This window comes from Mastigoproctus giganteus, chromosome 5 (assembly GCF_048544385.1).
Source record: "Mastigoproctus giganteus isolate SK-2022 chromosome 5, ASM4854438v1, whole genome shotgun sequence".
Classification (NCBI taxonomy): Eukaryota; Metazoa; Arthropoda; class Arachnida; order Uropygi; family Thelyphonidae; genus Mastigoproctus; species Mastigoproctus giganteus.
The window spans coordinates 237,564,854-237,578,676 of record NC_143579.1 but is presented as its reverse complement, the minus strand read 5'-3'; the positions used below and the strand labels follow the sequence as shown (position 1 = coordinate 237,578,676).

At 37.1% G+C, this 13,823-nt stretch overlaps 1 protein-coding gene across 1 annotated transcript in view; it reads right to left on the bottom strand.

Annotated features, from left to right (window-relative positions):
• Positions 1-13,823, bottom strand: part of LOC150086309 (protein DENND6B) — a 116,688-nt gene that overhangs the window by 72,128 nt on the left and 30,737 nt on the right. Inside the window, exons 4-6 of the mRNA XM_090373825.1 lie at positions 10,545-10,625; positions 7,759-7,864; positions 5,482-5,561 (exon numbers count right to left, since the gene is read on the bottom strand). Of these exons, the coding sequence (XP_090229951.1) occupies positions 5,482-5,561; positions 7,759-7,864; positions 10,545-10,625 (267 nt within the window). The remainder of the gene's footprint in view (positions 1-5,481; positions 5,562-7,758; positions 7,865-10,544; positions 10,626-13,823) is intronic.

Genomic DNA, 13,823 nt, shown 5'->3' with positions numbered 1-13,823 from the left:
ACTGGAGAAAGTCAAGTTGCAAAGAGAGGAAGTCAAAGAGCTAAAAGTGATTAGTGGAGTTGGGAGAACAGTAGAGACAACAGATGAATTTGACAGAATGAGATAGAGATTTTAAGCCAGAGAAGATCGAAAACAGGACATTCCAAATTACCAAGTCTCTAACAGGGTATATGCACAAGTACCACCTTTGAGGCCAAAGGAATCATACAGTGAATAATTTGGGCAACTGAGATGAGCAGTAGTTGAATCGCCCGATAACTGAGATTCTGTCAGAAAAAGTACATGGGGTTTGGCAGACTGCAAGTGGAAATGGACATAGTTTGGATTAGAAATGAAACCACGTATATTTGTGAAATGAACTAGGAAGTGTTTGGGCGGTTTAGATCTTTTCGCAGATCAGCTTACTCTATTAGTTTGACAATTCATGGTGTATTCGATAGTAAGAAAAAGTGGGTGGGGTGACATGCTATATGAAGTAATGAAATTTTTGGATATGGCGTACACATGGTTGGTTGGTTGTTTTGTGTTTTATTGGCGCATCAGTGACTAAGGCTATAATGTGCCAGCGTAGACATGGTAAGAATATATCCCAAATCCTTGATATAACGTGGCCTCGACAATGCTCCCCGCATACACACTACTCTGACTCCCTCCAGTCACTATCTGGCAGAGTAGAGGTAGCAAGATTATATGCTAGCTGATCCGGAAGAATCCTAGAGAGTTACCAATAGGTTTGGTCCAGTGTACTAACTAGCAGCCAGCCTGAAAAAACACAGTTTTAGAGCTGTAACCCGAAATGTAAGGAAGATTGGATCTCGCCATGATGTCCATAATAACCTCAAAAGTCATCAGTCATACTGCATGATGGAAGAAATGGGGAAGGGTTGATCAGAACTCTGGAGACCAAACATGGGCTCGACAACTTCAAGACTCCAATAAGCAAAGTGGTGGAATTGCACCAGTTGATCAGTCACCTACCACCTAGATTTGCCTGGTAACACAAGGGGGCGGCATTCCTCCATGTGGTGTGGGCACCACACCTCGACCCCTGCTTACGTTGGTTCACACCTGGGTGGTAACCCACAGTGTGCTTACACATGGCAGTTATACCCAAGATTACTAACAGCCCCACCATCGTGAAGGTGTATGCAGAAGATTTGGCTGTCATAGACCATCTGGACTTCACCGAAATTGGGTCCACTTGACTTGAGTGTCATCCGAATATCAGTTCCATCAGTGTTTTAGACTCCCAGGTAGCAAGTAGAGCTTATCTGGATTATCTGTGAGAATGTCTGTGACAACCTCAAGGACCTACTGCTTATATTCTGTATTACCTGGGCATCTCAGACCAGATTTCTAAGATTCTGCACGAGTACCACATGAAATGCACACAACTTCCTGGGAGGAATCTACGATCTCTGGTCTCGAGATTAAAAATGCCCACTGCCCCCCCACTGCACAGCAGTATTGTGTACCGGATTACTTGCCACGATTGTGGCAGCTGCTATGTAGGGGAAAGCTCCAGATGTCTTCAAGACCGCTTTGCGGAACATGCCAGATCCATCCGCCTGGGTGACTCTGAAGACACACTGCAATCACAGAACATTTTTGTTCAACTCATCATGACAATCCCAGGCACGAGAGTGAGGTGATCGATGAATCTCGACACTGGTGTGGTTAGAGTCCCTAAATATATCCAGGTGTCACAAAGTTTTAAATCACAATTTTGTAGTCAGTAGTGTTGAAACACAACAAATGCTGACAGAAACTGCATATGCGCGCCACACACTAACAATTGCCTGATCTAGCCTAGTGAATGACTGATCACTCACACTCATGCACGTGCTCTTCCAGTCATCTGATCACGTACAGCATATTTAGTATGATTTATTCCATTTCTAATGATTTATATCATGTTTGCATCTCTGTATGTACTGAAGGAGTTTGATACTCCAAAAATTTAGTTAGATACTGCTTCTACTGGCCATGCTGTATTCTCTTCTGCTTCACTGTAACCACTTTGACAGGGAGGCATCGGCTACTGTGAATTCCCAAACAGTTGTATTGATGTACATGTCCTGCTTTGTAAAATCAGGCTGATGCCTCACTTTTAAAGTGTTGGGTTCCCAAACCAAACACTTCATTTGTACTTCACTGATTTAAGTCAACTAACATGGATTCCTCTTTCTGGTGGCATCTTCGTTAAGTCTATACTTTATCAATGTGCACTTTTTTTATTACTGATGGACTAATATCATTATCTAATTGGGTTGTAGTTTCTAAGTGTCTCTGAGACTCATTGGAATATCATTGGTTACATTACCTACTGGACCAGACTAAGTGAATCTGTGTACTAAATATATCGATTTATGTATTTATGTGAACATGTATATTATGTATTTATTTATTGTATAGGTGGATTCATGTATCTACATTTTTAAGTATTGCATTGTATAATATGATGGGGGATGCTAGTTTTTGGTAGAGAATACCTAATATAATAAAAAAATAATCTTCTTCCCACGTTCATGAGGTCAGTATTCCCTTCCTTAATTCTCTTCCTCCATTCTTTTCTAACCAGGACTTCCTCTCTCCTCCATCCTCTCTCTTTCAAATCCTCTGCCACCTTGTCCTTCCACCTCAGCTTAGGTCTCCCCCTCTTCCTCTTCCCTATCACCTCCAGCTTTTCACACCTCTTCCCTACATACCCCTCACTTCTTCATTCCACATGACCAAGCCACCTCAACCTAGATTCCTGTATTTTTTTACTCAGAGGCCCACCTTAACTGTACCTCTAATGTAGTCATTTCTTAACCTGTCCTTCCTCGTCACACCACACATCCATCTTAGCATCCTCATCTCCACCACTTCCATCTCCTTCTCCTGAGCCCTTGTAATCACCAATGTCTCAGCACCGTACATCAATGCGGATCTAACCACAGTTTTATACACTCTTCCCTTCATTCTGCAATTAACTTTCTTATCACACAGCACCCCACTCATCTTTCTCCAGTTCAGCCATCCACATTGCACTCTGTGCTGTATTTCTGCATTCAATCCTCCATCCCTCTCAACGTACGATCCCAGATACTTAAATTTCGAAACAGATGGTAGCCTTTCCTCCTGCAATTTTATAGAACCCTCAACTTCTCCATTCAATACCATATAGTCTGTCTTTGTTCTACTTATCCTCATGCCTCTCTCTTCCAACGCTTTCCTCCATTCCTCCAATTTCTTCTCTGCCTTTCCTTGGGATGTTTCGCACAGTACAATATCATCCACGAACAGCATACTCCATGGTGCTCTACTCTTCACTTCTCTCACCAACACATCCATTACCAGATCAAACAGATATGGGCTGAGAGCTGATCCCTGGTGCTGTCCAACTTCTACAGAGAACCCCTCAGTCATACCTACACTGCTCTTAACTTGAGTCACTGCTCCCTCGTACATATCTTTCACAAACCTTACGTACTTTTCCAATGTACCCTTCTCCCCCATACATCTCCATACCTCTTGTCTGGGCACTCTATCATATGCTTTTTCCAGGTCTATAAACACCATGTGCAACTCTACTTGCATCTCCCTGTATCTTTCCATCACCTGCCTTAAAGCAAAGACCGCATCTGTTGCTCCTCTTCCCGGCATGAAACCAAACTGTTCCTCTCCTATATCCGTCTCCTGCCACAATTCTTTCCCAGATCTTTATCGAATGAGACATTAACTTTATTCCCCTGTAGTTCCCACATTCCTGCACATCACCCTTTCCTTTAAAGATTGGCACAAGTATACTTTCCCTCCACTCATCAGGTATCCTCTCCTGCCGCTACAGTTTTTCCATCAAGTCCCATAGGATATCGATCCCTTCTTCTTCCAGACTACTCCATACCTCTACTGGTATCTGATCAGCACCTGCTGCTTTCCCTCTCTTCATTTTTCTGAGTGCGCTTTCCACTTCTTTCCTGCTTATGCCTTCCACTACTCTCACATTCATCTCTCCATCCTCGCATAGTGCCCTTGGGTTTTCCTCATTTAATAGCTTCTTAAAATAGTCTTTCCACCTTTCCTTAACCTTCTCTGGGTCCTGTATAACCACTCCCCTCTCATCTTTTATCTGTTTTATTGATGAGAATACCTTCGATGCCTTATCTCTCGCTTTGGCTATTCTCATCAGTTACCTATCTCCCTCTTTCCTTTCCAGTTCCCCATAAGCCTCGTCCACTGCCCTTGCCTTTGCTATTGCCACAGCCCTTTTTGCCTCGTTATTTGCTATTGTATAATGCTTCTTTATCTTTCCTGGCTAACTGTTACATCCCATCTTTTGCTTTATCACTGATTGCATTTCCTCATTCCACCACCAAGCCTCCTTTCCCTCCGGCGTCCCCTTTCCTGATGTTTTCCCCAACAACTCTTCAACTTTCCTTAAGAAACAACTATTTGTTTTCCACCACTCTTGCGCGTCTTCCGGTAACTTTATTCCTTTTAGCACCTTTTCCCTGAACTCCCTCCTCTTTCAATCTCCACCACTTTATTCTTTTCTCCCTCTGTCCTGAATATTTCCTACTTTTGTCCACTGCAACCTCCCAATCGGCCACAAGCAATCTATGTTGTGCAGATATGCTTTCTCCATTTATCACCTTGCTAGTTAGTTAGTTATTTGGTTTTTAGGAGCATTAGCAACTAAGGACATATTGCTCCGGGATATGCGGTGGTCATTCCCTGACCTTTCCGCATCCTCCGTATTTAGTGGTGATGGGCTCGAACCCCGGTCTAATCAAGAAGCATGTGCTACGCACTGCTCCTCCTTCCCACCTGGCTACGGAGGCGCCTATCACCTTGCTGTTCCTCATTTCCTTTAGATGCCCCTACGGCACATGATATATTCAATCTGGCTTGTCCTTTCCTCACTCCTGTATGTTATCAGCTGGCTTTCTTTCTTTTCGAAGTAGGTGTTAACTATCGCCAGGTCGAATGCCACTGCGTGTTCTGCTATCCTCTCCCCTTCTCTGTTTCTTTCCCCAATACTCCACAATAAAAAAAAAAAAATAATAATAATAAAAAAAAAGTGGCTCCCAAACTTTATTTTGTGTTGTTTTTCATCTTGGAGTGGGTGTTAGCATTTGAGTTAGAGAGCTGTGATTGGATGCAGGATTGTATTCTGCTATGCTTCTTTTGGTGAGTATCTGTATACAAAAATTTCCTTTTTGCATTATTTTATTTTTTTTAAAATTATAACTTGTTTGTAGGCAGCATAGCACCTCAACAGTCATAACTTGTTGCAGTTTGCAGAAAATTTACATATAGTAAAAAAATATGAAGTGTTAATTGAATTTGATTAATCATTAGTTGATCAGACCACATATAGATTCATACTTTTAATTTGTCTTAAATCCAAAACAACCAAAGCACCACTTTACTAAAAGAATATATCGCAAACAGTTAAATACACACAAAATGAATGAAACCAGAGTATAAACTTACCTGAAACACTGTACCTAGAAGCGGAAGACTAAGTGTTGCACCAGGCATTGGAGAAGGCCATTGGTCAATATTGTGACAAGCTATAAATAAAAATAACCAATCTGCTTAATTTTTGAATTTATTTTTTATGATATTAAAAAATAATTACTAAAGGACACTACGGGGAAATGTTCAAATTAATTTAAATAGGGAGACACTTAACACAAGTGCTGATATCAAAATTTTAGTTTAGTTAGAATATAATAGAAAGGACAAAGTTGATCCAATACTCTCAATTTACTGAAACTTCTCTCCGCATTTAAAATATTTTGATAATAAAATAGTTTATAATCATCCAAAATATTCTGAGGATTGTGTGAATAAGTAATGAAGAAAAGTAATTTTTTTTATTAAATATTAATTATCTGCATCCAGCATGAAAATCAATATCAAGTAAGCTTTATATTTGCTAAACCTGAACTTGCAGTAGACACGAATATCCTTGTGGTACTATTCTCAAATAATCCCATGGATTTGTAGAGACCTACTGAATTTTCTCATGACCTCCAACAAATGATGGGTAGTGATGGCTAAAACCCTAATCTTATTGGATGCAGACTACTGAGACTTTGAATGCACCGTCCTTTTTTTCAGTGATACTGATGCCTTTTGTTCAGGACTAATTCCTTAATATCAGTTATAGTAATGGCATCAAATTCATTTGGGTAGGCACTCTGGAACTGCTTTTTTTATCCTGTGGTCTGAGAATTTAGCAAGAAGCCCTTGAATTGATAAAAGATCAATAAAGTGGTTTTATTTAAAAAAAATAAAATAAAAAACAGAAGCCTACTTTTATTTATTTTTATAATAAGCATGTTTCCTTGGTCAATCTCTGCTATTATTAGCATGAATTTCAATACAAATTCATGTTAATAATAACTTCCATAATAAGTAGAATATGTTAATATTATTTCTACTATTTTATTATATTATACATTCCAGAAACCCACTTTCACAGGTGGGTTTCTGGACTGCACGCATCCCACCTAGAGTTAATTTTTTTCAAGGAATTTGGAAGTTTGTAAAAATTGAAATATCGTGTACATAAATTCTTTTAAATATTAATTTTTGTCCTATTTTGACTTTATAGCCAAACATTAGTGCAAGATTACCGTAAAAAATAAAATAAAATTTTAAATAAATTTTAAAATTTATTTGAATTTTTTTTAGATTTTTAAAAAATATATTTTAAAATATCTGAATGTTTTCTTATCTTCTCATCTTTTTTTCAAGAAATCTGACTAGCTCATTCCATATGCAAAGTGATAAACAAGATGATGAATTGCAAATTTAATAAGTAAATAACCTGCCCAAGATTCAAAAGCAGTTAACTAGCATGGGTTTCAGTCACAAAGAATTACAACAGCAAATGCAAATTATATCAATAGAAATATGAAATCAGTAAATGCTTCTATATATACAGGGTGTCCGTAAATGATGTTTCCAATTTTGATATTTTTTAATTCAGAATTACTTCTAGATAGACTTATGAAACACATATCTGCTGAAAGGTCAATTCAATAATTTTTAAATTGGCACTCAACTGCCAGTTTTGCATTATACCCACTACATACTGATACATTCACCAGAATGGCAAAAGGGCCGGAGAAAGCGTTCTGTTTGTTAGCATTTCATGCAACAAAATCTGGATTTCTTTTCGTGGGGTTATGTGAAGGACAATGTGCGCATCCCTCCACTACCGACGACATTGCAGGAGCTGAAGGCACGTACAGATCACAGAGGCCTTTGGTAAAATTGATCGTGAAATGAAGCACAGTGTGTGGCAGGAGATTGAATATTGCTATGATATCATTTGATTTACTCATGGTGCCCACATTAAACTTTACCAATGACTTTATGTACCTTCATAAAACTTATTCAATTCAATTGATCTTTCAGCTGGTACGTGTTTCATGAGTGTAGCTTGAAGTAATTCTGAATAAAAAAAATATCAAACTCGGAAACATCATTTACGGACACCCGGTATATATATGTATGGTACTCACCGCTTAACTGTATAGCTTAATTAGAAAGTTGAAATGAAAATAAAATAAAGTGAAAGAATGTCGCTTTGTCAAGTGGACAATTATTTAATGTCTGTGAATAGATTACCAGTCACTGCAATTAGAAAGCAAAACAGATTTAATGTATGTATGCCTTGCTACTATTGCAGAGCATCCAACTTGCTGAAGTTACTTTAACTAAAACTACATAAAAATATATCCAAAAATGCATTACCTGATTCAACTGATGGTTCACCATTTTCAAAAAACTGGGGTGCCAGTACTGATAACACTTCATTAAACAAACTAGTAAAGGGAAGCCGGGTCAGCAACACTACAGACTGTGAAAAAAATAATTTCAATACAAATACATATGCAACACAAAATAACTAAGCAAAATGATAAGTACTAAAGTAAATGCTTGTAACATTATAACTTATAACACTGCTACATGTGAATATTCCTGAACAAATTACATTTTCTGTAGTTATTAATATTATGACTACTTTAAAAATAAATTTTTATGCTCACAGTAAGTTACAATAGGTAACTTTTTGAAAAAAAACCTTTCCTTTTTGGTATCTAGTATATGTCATTTCTAACTCATATTACTTTCCTAAAACAATAATGTTTAATAAATACATGGCTAAAATACATACTAAACAAAAATGAAGACAAAAATAAATTTAACTATTAACAAAAATGAAGACAAAAATAAATTTAACTATTAACAAAAATCAAGATAAAAATAAATTTTGCTAATAGCAAAGTTTAGGAGTACTTTACTCTTGCATTCAGATGTGAAATTTCTGGTTTTATGAGCATTTCACCATTCCAGGTGATTCACATTACTGTAGTCTACTTCACTATGGTATGGCTAAACTCATTTCCAAAATAATTACATAAGCAAAATTTTGCTAATAGCAAAGTTTAGGAGTACTTTACTCTTGCATTCAGATGTGAAATTTCTGGTTTTATGAGCATTTCACCATTCCAGGTGATTCACATTACTGTAGTCTACTTCACTATGGTATGGCTAAACTCATTTCCAAAATAATTACATAAGAAAAAGCATGGGGTTCGGAACTACTTAGAGATCATGTGGACCATGATTCAGTCCAGACTAAATGAAGTTTACTACTATTGACCTATCCTTCAGGATGTCCTTGAAAGATATAGGAGAGCACAGAAGCACAACAGTGGGTCCCCCACACCCCAAAGATTGGTTTCCTACTCGCACAACTTTTGATGGATTAAATCAACCAAGGAAACTAATAATAAAAATTCTAATTTAAAATTTATTTACAGTAAACCCCCGCTATTAACGGTATCTGTATTTGCGGTTTCGCGATAGCTGATTTAATATAAAATGAAACCTAAAAAAATGTGAATTTTAAAGCGCCGTGAATATTTTTCGCCATAAAAAAACATGGGCGTGGCTAAAATTATCTTTCCCGGTCAAAATAGCACTCAGTGGGTGGGGGGGAGAGGGGTGACAAAATCGCGAGCGTGGATGTTTCTCGCTAATCCTTGTTCAGTATGTGTTATGCGCTTGTCATGGAAGGTTTCGTCGTTTGCTTTTAATTTATATGCTTATAAATTGAATAAATTTATCAATTTATAAATTGATACGCTTACAAAAGTGATAAATCTACTGTTTTGCAATGTAAAACAGACTTTTTCGAGCATGTTAACGGAATAAAGTGACTTTATTGTGGACAAGTTCTTTCTAACCCGTACAAACATATGGCTACAAATAACAAGAGAAATGTGAAAATATCAAAGAAGGTGATGACATTAGCGAATAAAATTGAGTTATTAGACAAAATTTCTAATGGTGAAAGTGTCTCCTCAGTGGCAAAACATTATAAAATCAATGAGTCAACGGTACAATCAATCAAAAAATTGGAAGAAAAAATCTGCCATTAGTGTCCGTGAAAACGCGCTAATTGCTTCAAAAATTTGCTCTGTAACTCGTGATGTTAAATTAGAAAAAATGGAAAAAGCTTTAAATCTGTGGATAGAAGACCGAACTCAAAATAAAATTCCGTTAAGTTCACTCATCATTCATGAAAAGGCAAAACTCCTTTATCAACACTTTAGCGAAACTGGTGATAGCACTGGCGGGATCAGTTTTTTTCGCTAGCAAAGGCACTGGTTTGAAAGATTTGTTTGAAATTTCTAATAAATATTACATTTAATATTAAATTGTTTCTTATTTTCATTTCGATGCCATATGCTTGCATTTCACAATGTACTGTCTATGTACATAGACAAAATTTTAGACTAGTTTTTCTTATATATTTCATACTTTGGAACGGAACCCCTTTATTACTATGGGAGCCATAACTCAGTATTCGTGTTTTCGGTATTCGCGACATTTCTCAGGAACGTAACTCCTACGAATAGTGGAGGTTTACTGTACTTTCAAAGAGTAATGAGAAATTAAATACAAAGAACAGCCTGAAATACTCCTTACAGCAAAACTGCCAGAAGCATGAAACTAAAAAAATAATTACACAAGAACAGTTATTATAAAATAAGAATAACAATAATCTCCATCTCTTTTTGCCCTGCTTCCAATTCTTTTGTTCTATGGTCATATTTACCTTGAATTCTAATCTCCCGACAGGTAGTTACTAAAATGGAGGAACTTTTGCAGATAATTTTTCTTGTAGTTTATTTGTGATTTCAAAACCAATAAAAAAAAAAAAACCACACAAAAAATTTCAGAGAAACTGTAAAGTTGAGAAAATTTTTACATAATCAAATAAATTCTATGAGGATAGGAGTATGTTTGATATATCATTTAAAATAGTTTAACTTCAAATATTTTAATAGTCTAGAAGTATTTTAGATTCTAACCTATTTCATTTCAGGCTATTTCATTCCAACTAGTGCCTAAGATGAACATTGGGAACCTAATAAAACTGAACAGTTGCTTTCACAAGACAATATCTATAATATTATATAAAATGAACAAAAAGAGCTTTTCATTTAAAAAAAATTAAATAAACCTACCTTTTGAAAATATCCCCTTCTTACTGACCTGTCTCTCACTTGCCTGAAGTATACAAAGCCATGAAAGTAAGCACCATCTATCTGTATATAAAAAAATTATATTATTCATATTTGTATAGTAATCCACATATATATACTTATTACAGTTAAATTTCTTTAAACTGGCAATCTTGCAAATTGATCCTTCTTACATATTGGAATTTGTCAGATTTATTGGTCATATTATTATAGTTATGCATACTGCAAGTAAATAAAAAATAGTGTAGCTTCATTAGTATGTAAATTTTATCCTACATAAAGAGAAAAGTAACATACCCAGGGATCAAAAAAAATGTTAGCCTAGTTCACCAGGCAGACAAAAATTTCATTCAGCAAACATTTCCTATACAGGAGAAATTGCATATGCCCACATTGTTGGATTTGCTCTGCACCAACCTACTTACCACCATATAATTAGCAGAGGCATACAATGCAAGAAAGTAAGCTTATGCAGCATCAGCCAAAAAAAAAAAAAAAAAAAAAAAACCCATCCCATTTCACTAATCTATTCACTCCAAATGCTTATCCAGCTCAGCCTTAAATTTATTTAAGCTATGAACTTCCACAACAAGAGATGGAAGTCTGTTCCAGCAATCTGGTAGATGACTTTCATCAACCGGTGAAATACCACCACTTTCCTTATTGGAGGCTTGAAGTGGTGAAACCCATGTTTAGTCTCTAGAGCAAAGTTTCTGGCATCCCCCTCCCCCCCATACTTCTCCTTCAACCCATGCACGGTACTAAGTACTATAGGTTTTGATACCTTTCGTGTTTGGGGTTTTCATAAAAAAAAAAAAAAAAAAACTACCACTGGCTAAAAGCAAATTTCCACACATCTATTCTACAACTGTCTTTACCCAGTTTGAATCTATGCCCTCTCAGGTTCTTAATCTGAGCAAGAAGAAGAATCCCATCAGCATTGAGCTTTTTCAACCCGTAAAAGTCTTTATACACCTCAATAAGATCACTTCGCAGGTGCCTAGTCATTGCAATTTGCAGAACTTCAGTCTATCTTGGTAAGAGCACCCGTTTGTTCCCCTCAGCAATCTTGCTGCCCTTCTTTGTACTTGTTCTAGCAACTCTACATCCTTCCTAAATTGAGGCCTCCAGACCTGTACACAGCATTAAAGGTGTGGCCTGACCTCTGACAAGACTCCATGACCTGCTCTGGCAGCCTTTCAGCACATTGCTCAGCAAACTTCACAATTATCCCCAGGTCTTTTTCACTCTCCACTTCCCTGAGTGTAGTACCACACAGTTGGTACGTTTCTCTGGGGTTACTGCTACCCATTTGCAGTACTTTGCATTTGTCAATGTTAAACTTCAATTGCCACTTCTCAACCCATTTGCCCAACTTATCTAGATCCATTTGCAGTAGCATACTGTCTTTAACAACCCTGCCAACCTTTGTATCATCTGCAAACTTGGACATTAAGCCTGATATATCCTCATCAATATCGTTGATGAATACACAAAACAACGATGGACCCAGCACCGAACCCTGGGGAACTCCACTAATAACATTAGTCCACTGATTACCACTCTCTGTCATCTCCACTCAACCATCCTTTTATCTATTGTAGCAACTTGCCCTTAATGCCATAGCACTCCAATTTGTACAGCAGCCTTCCACGTGCAACAGTATCAAAAGCTTTTCTGAAATCCAAGTATATGATATCAAAATTATTTTTTGCATCCAGTTCCTTTGTGACCACATCATAGTATCTAATCAAATTGGTGAGACAAGACCTCGCTTTAACAAATCCATGCTGTATCTTAACTGCTACTGCAGTCTTGTCTAGATGATCCTGTAATGCTTCTTTAACCAATGACTCCATTATTTTCCCCTGGAACACAAGCTAAACTAACAGTCTATAGTTACTTGTGTCACCTTTTGAACCCCCTTTGTGAATTAGGGATACATTTGCACACCTCCAGTCCATGGGGACCTCCCTTGAATCTAAGAAAGCTCTCATAATTATGGCCAAGAATTTGTTTACTTCCTTTGCTGCCTCCTTTAATATAACTGGATAGATCCCATCCACCCCAGGTGCCTTCCTTATATTTAACTTCAACAATTTCTCCTCCACATTGCTCTCAGTTATTACAAAATCACTTAGTTCCCTGTTGGAGTTAGATAAACTTCTAGCATTCCCCTCCTTGAATAACTCCTGGTGTGAATGTAGATGCAAAATACTCATTAAGTTTATCAGCTACCTGAGCATGATCATCAATAGTCAAACCATCTATGTTAAGTGGACCAATCTGATTCATCCCTTTCCTTTTAGAGTTTACATAAGTAAAGAACTCTGCTGCTTTTCTTTGCATCCTTTGCCAAAGATTTCTTGTAATCTGCCTTCGCCTGCCTAACCTCCTTTGTGACTTGATATACAAGATATGCAAAATATTGTCCCCTATACAGAATGACATGCACACATAATATATACGCAAGAGTCAAAATGAAACAGAACAATGGCAAAGTCACTTAACAGCTTATGTTGAATTCATCAGCTAGTACAAATTGTTACTCAGTGATCACGTTGCAAAAAATTTTTGGATCTTGCCAATGCACTGGCATGGGTATAAATTTGGGAATTGGTACAAATGCCTCTACTGAACAAAGTACATTCTACAGAAGCATTAAAAGCAGCAGTGAAGCAAGCAAGACACGCTATTCCCTTACCCTAATGACATTGGATGTCCTGTATGAGTGGGGTGTGATGTGTATCAGCAGAAGCACTATAGAATTAAGAGTGATGAGAAAAATTTCCCAAATTAACCCAATGCAGTGCTACTCAGTTTCTTAGAGCAGAACATGTCTTTCTAGTAGAAATTTACCAGCATATGGAAAAGGTGTACATCAATAACCAAATGTCATACTCATGGCTGCATGAATGGGCAAATTGTTTCTGTAAAGGAAGAGAAACTGCTAAGGATGACCCTCCCCAATAGGTCTGCCTACACCATTATCAATAATAGATTGCAGTACAAGTGCAGTGCAAATTCAAAAGTGTCCCAATAATAAACAAAAATGTTTGCAAATGGAACTGTATGCAATACATAATGCAATATGAAGAAAAAAGGAACTACTTCTTGGATTGAACAGTAACTGGATGTGACATGGTGCAGGCATGTTAAACCAGAGAACAAGCAGGGCAGCATGCAGTGAAAAGATCAGTCATTCCATAACTGAGTAAACTGAATAATTTCAAAAGCAGTGAGAAAGTTTTGAATTTCTTC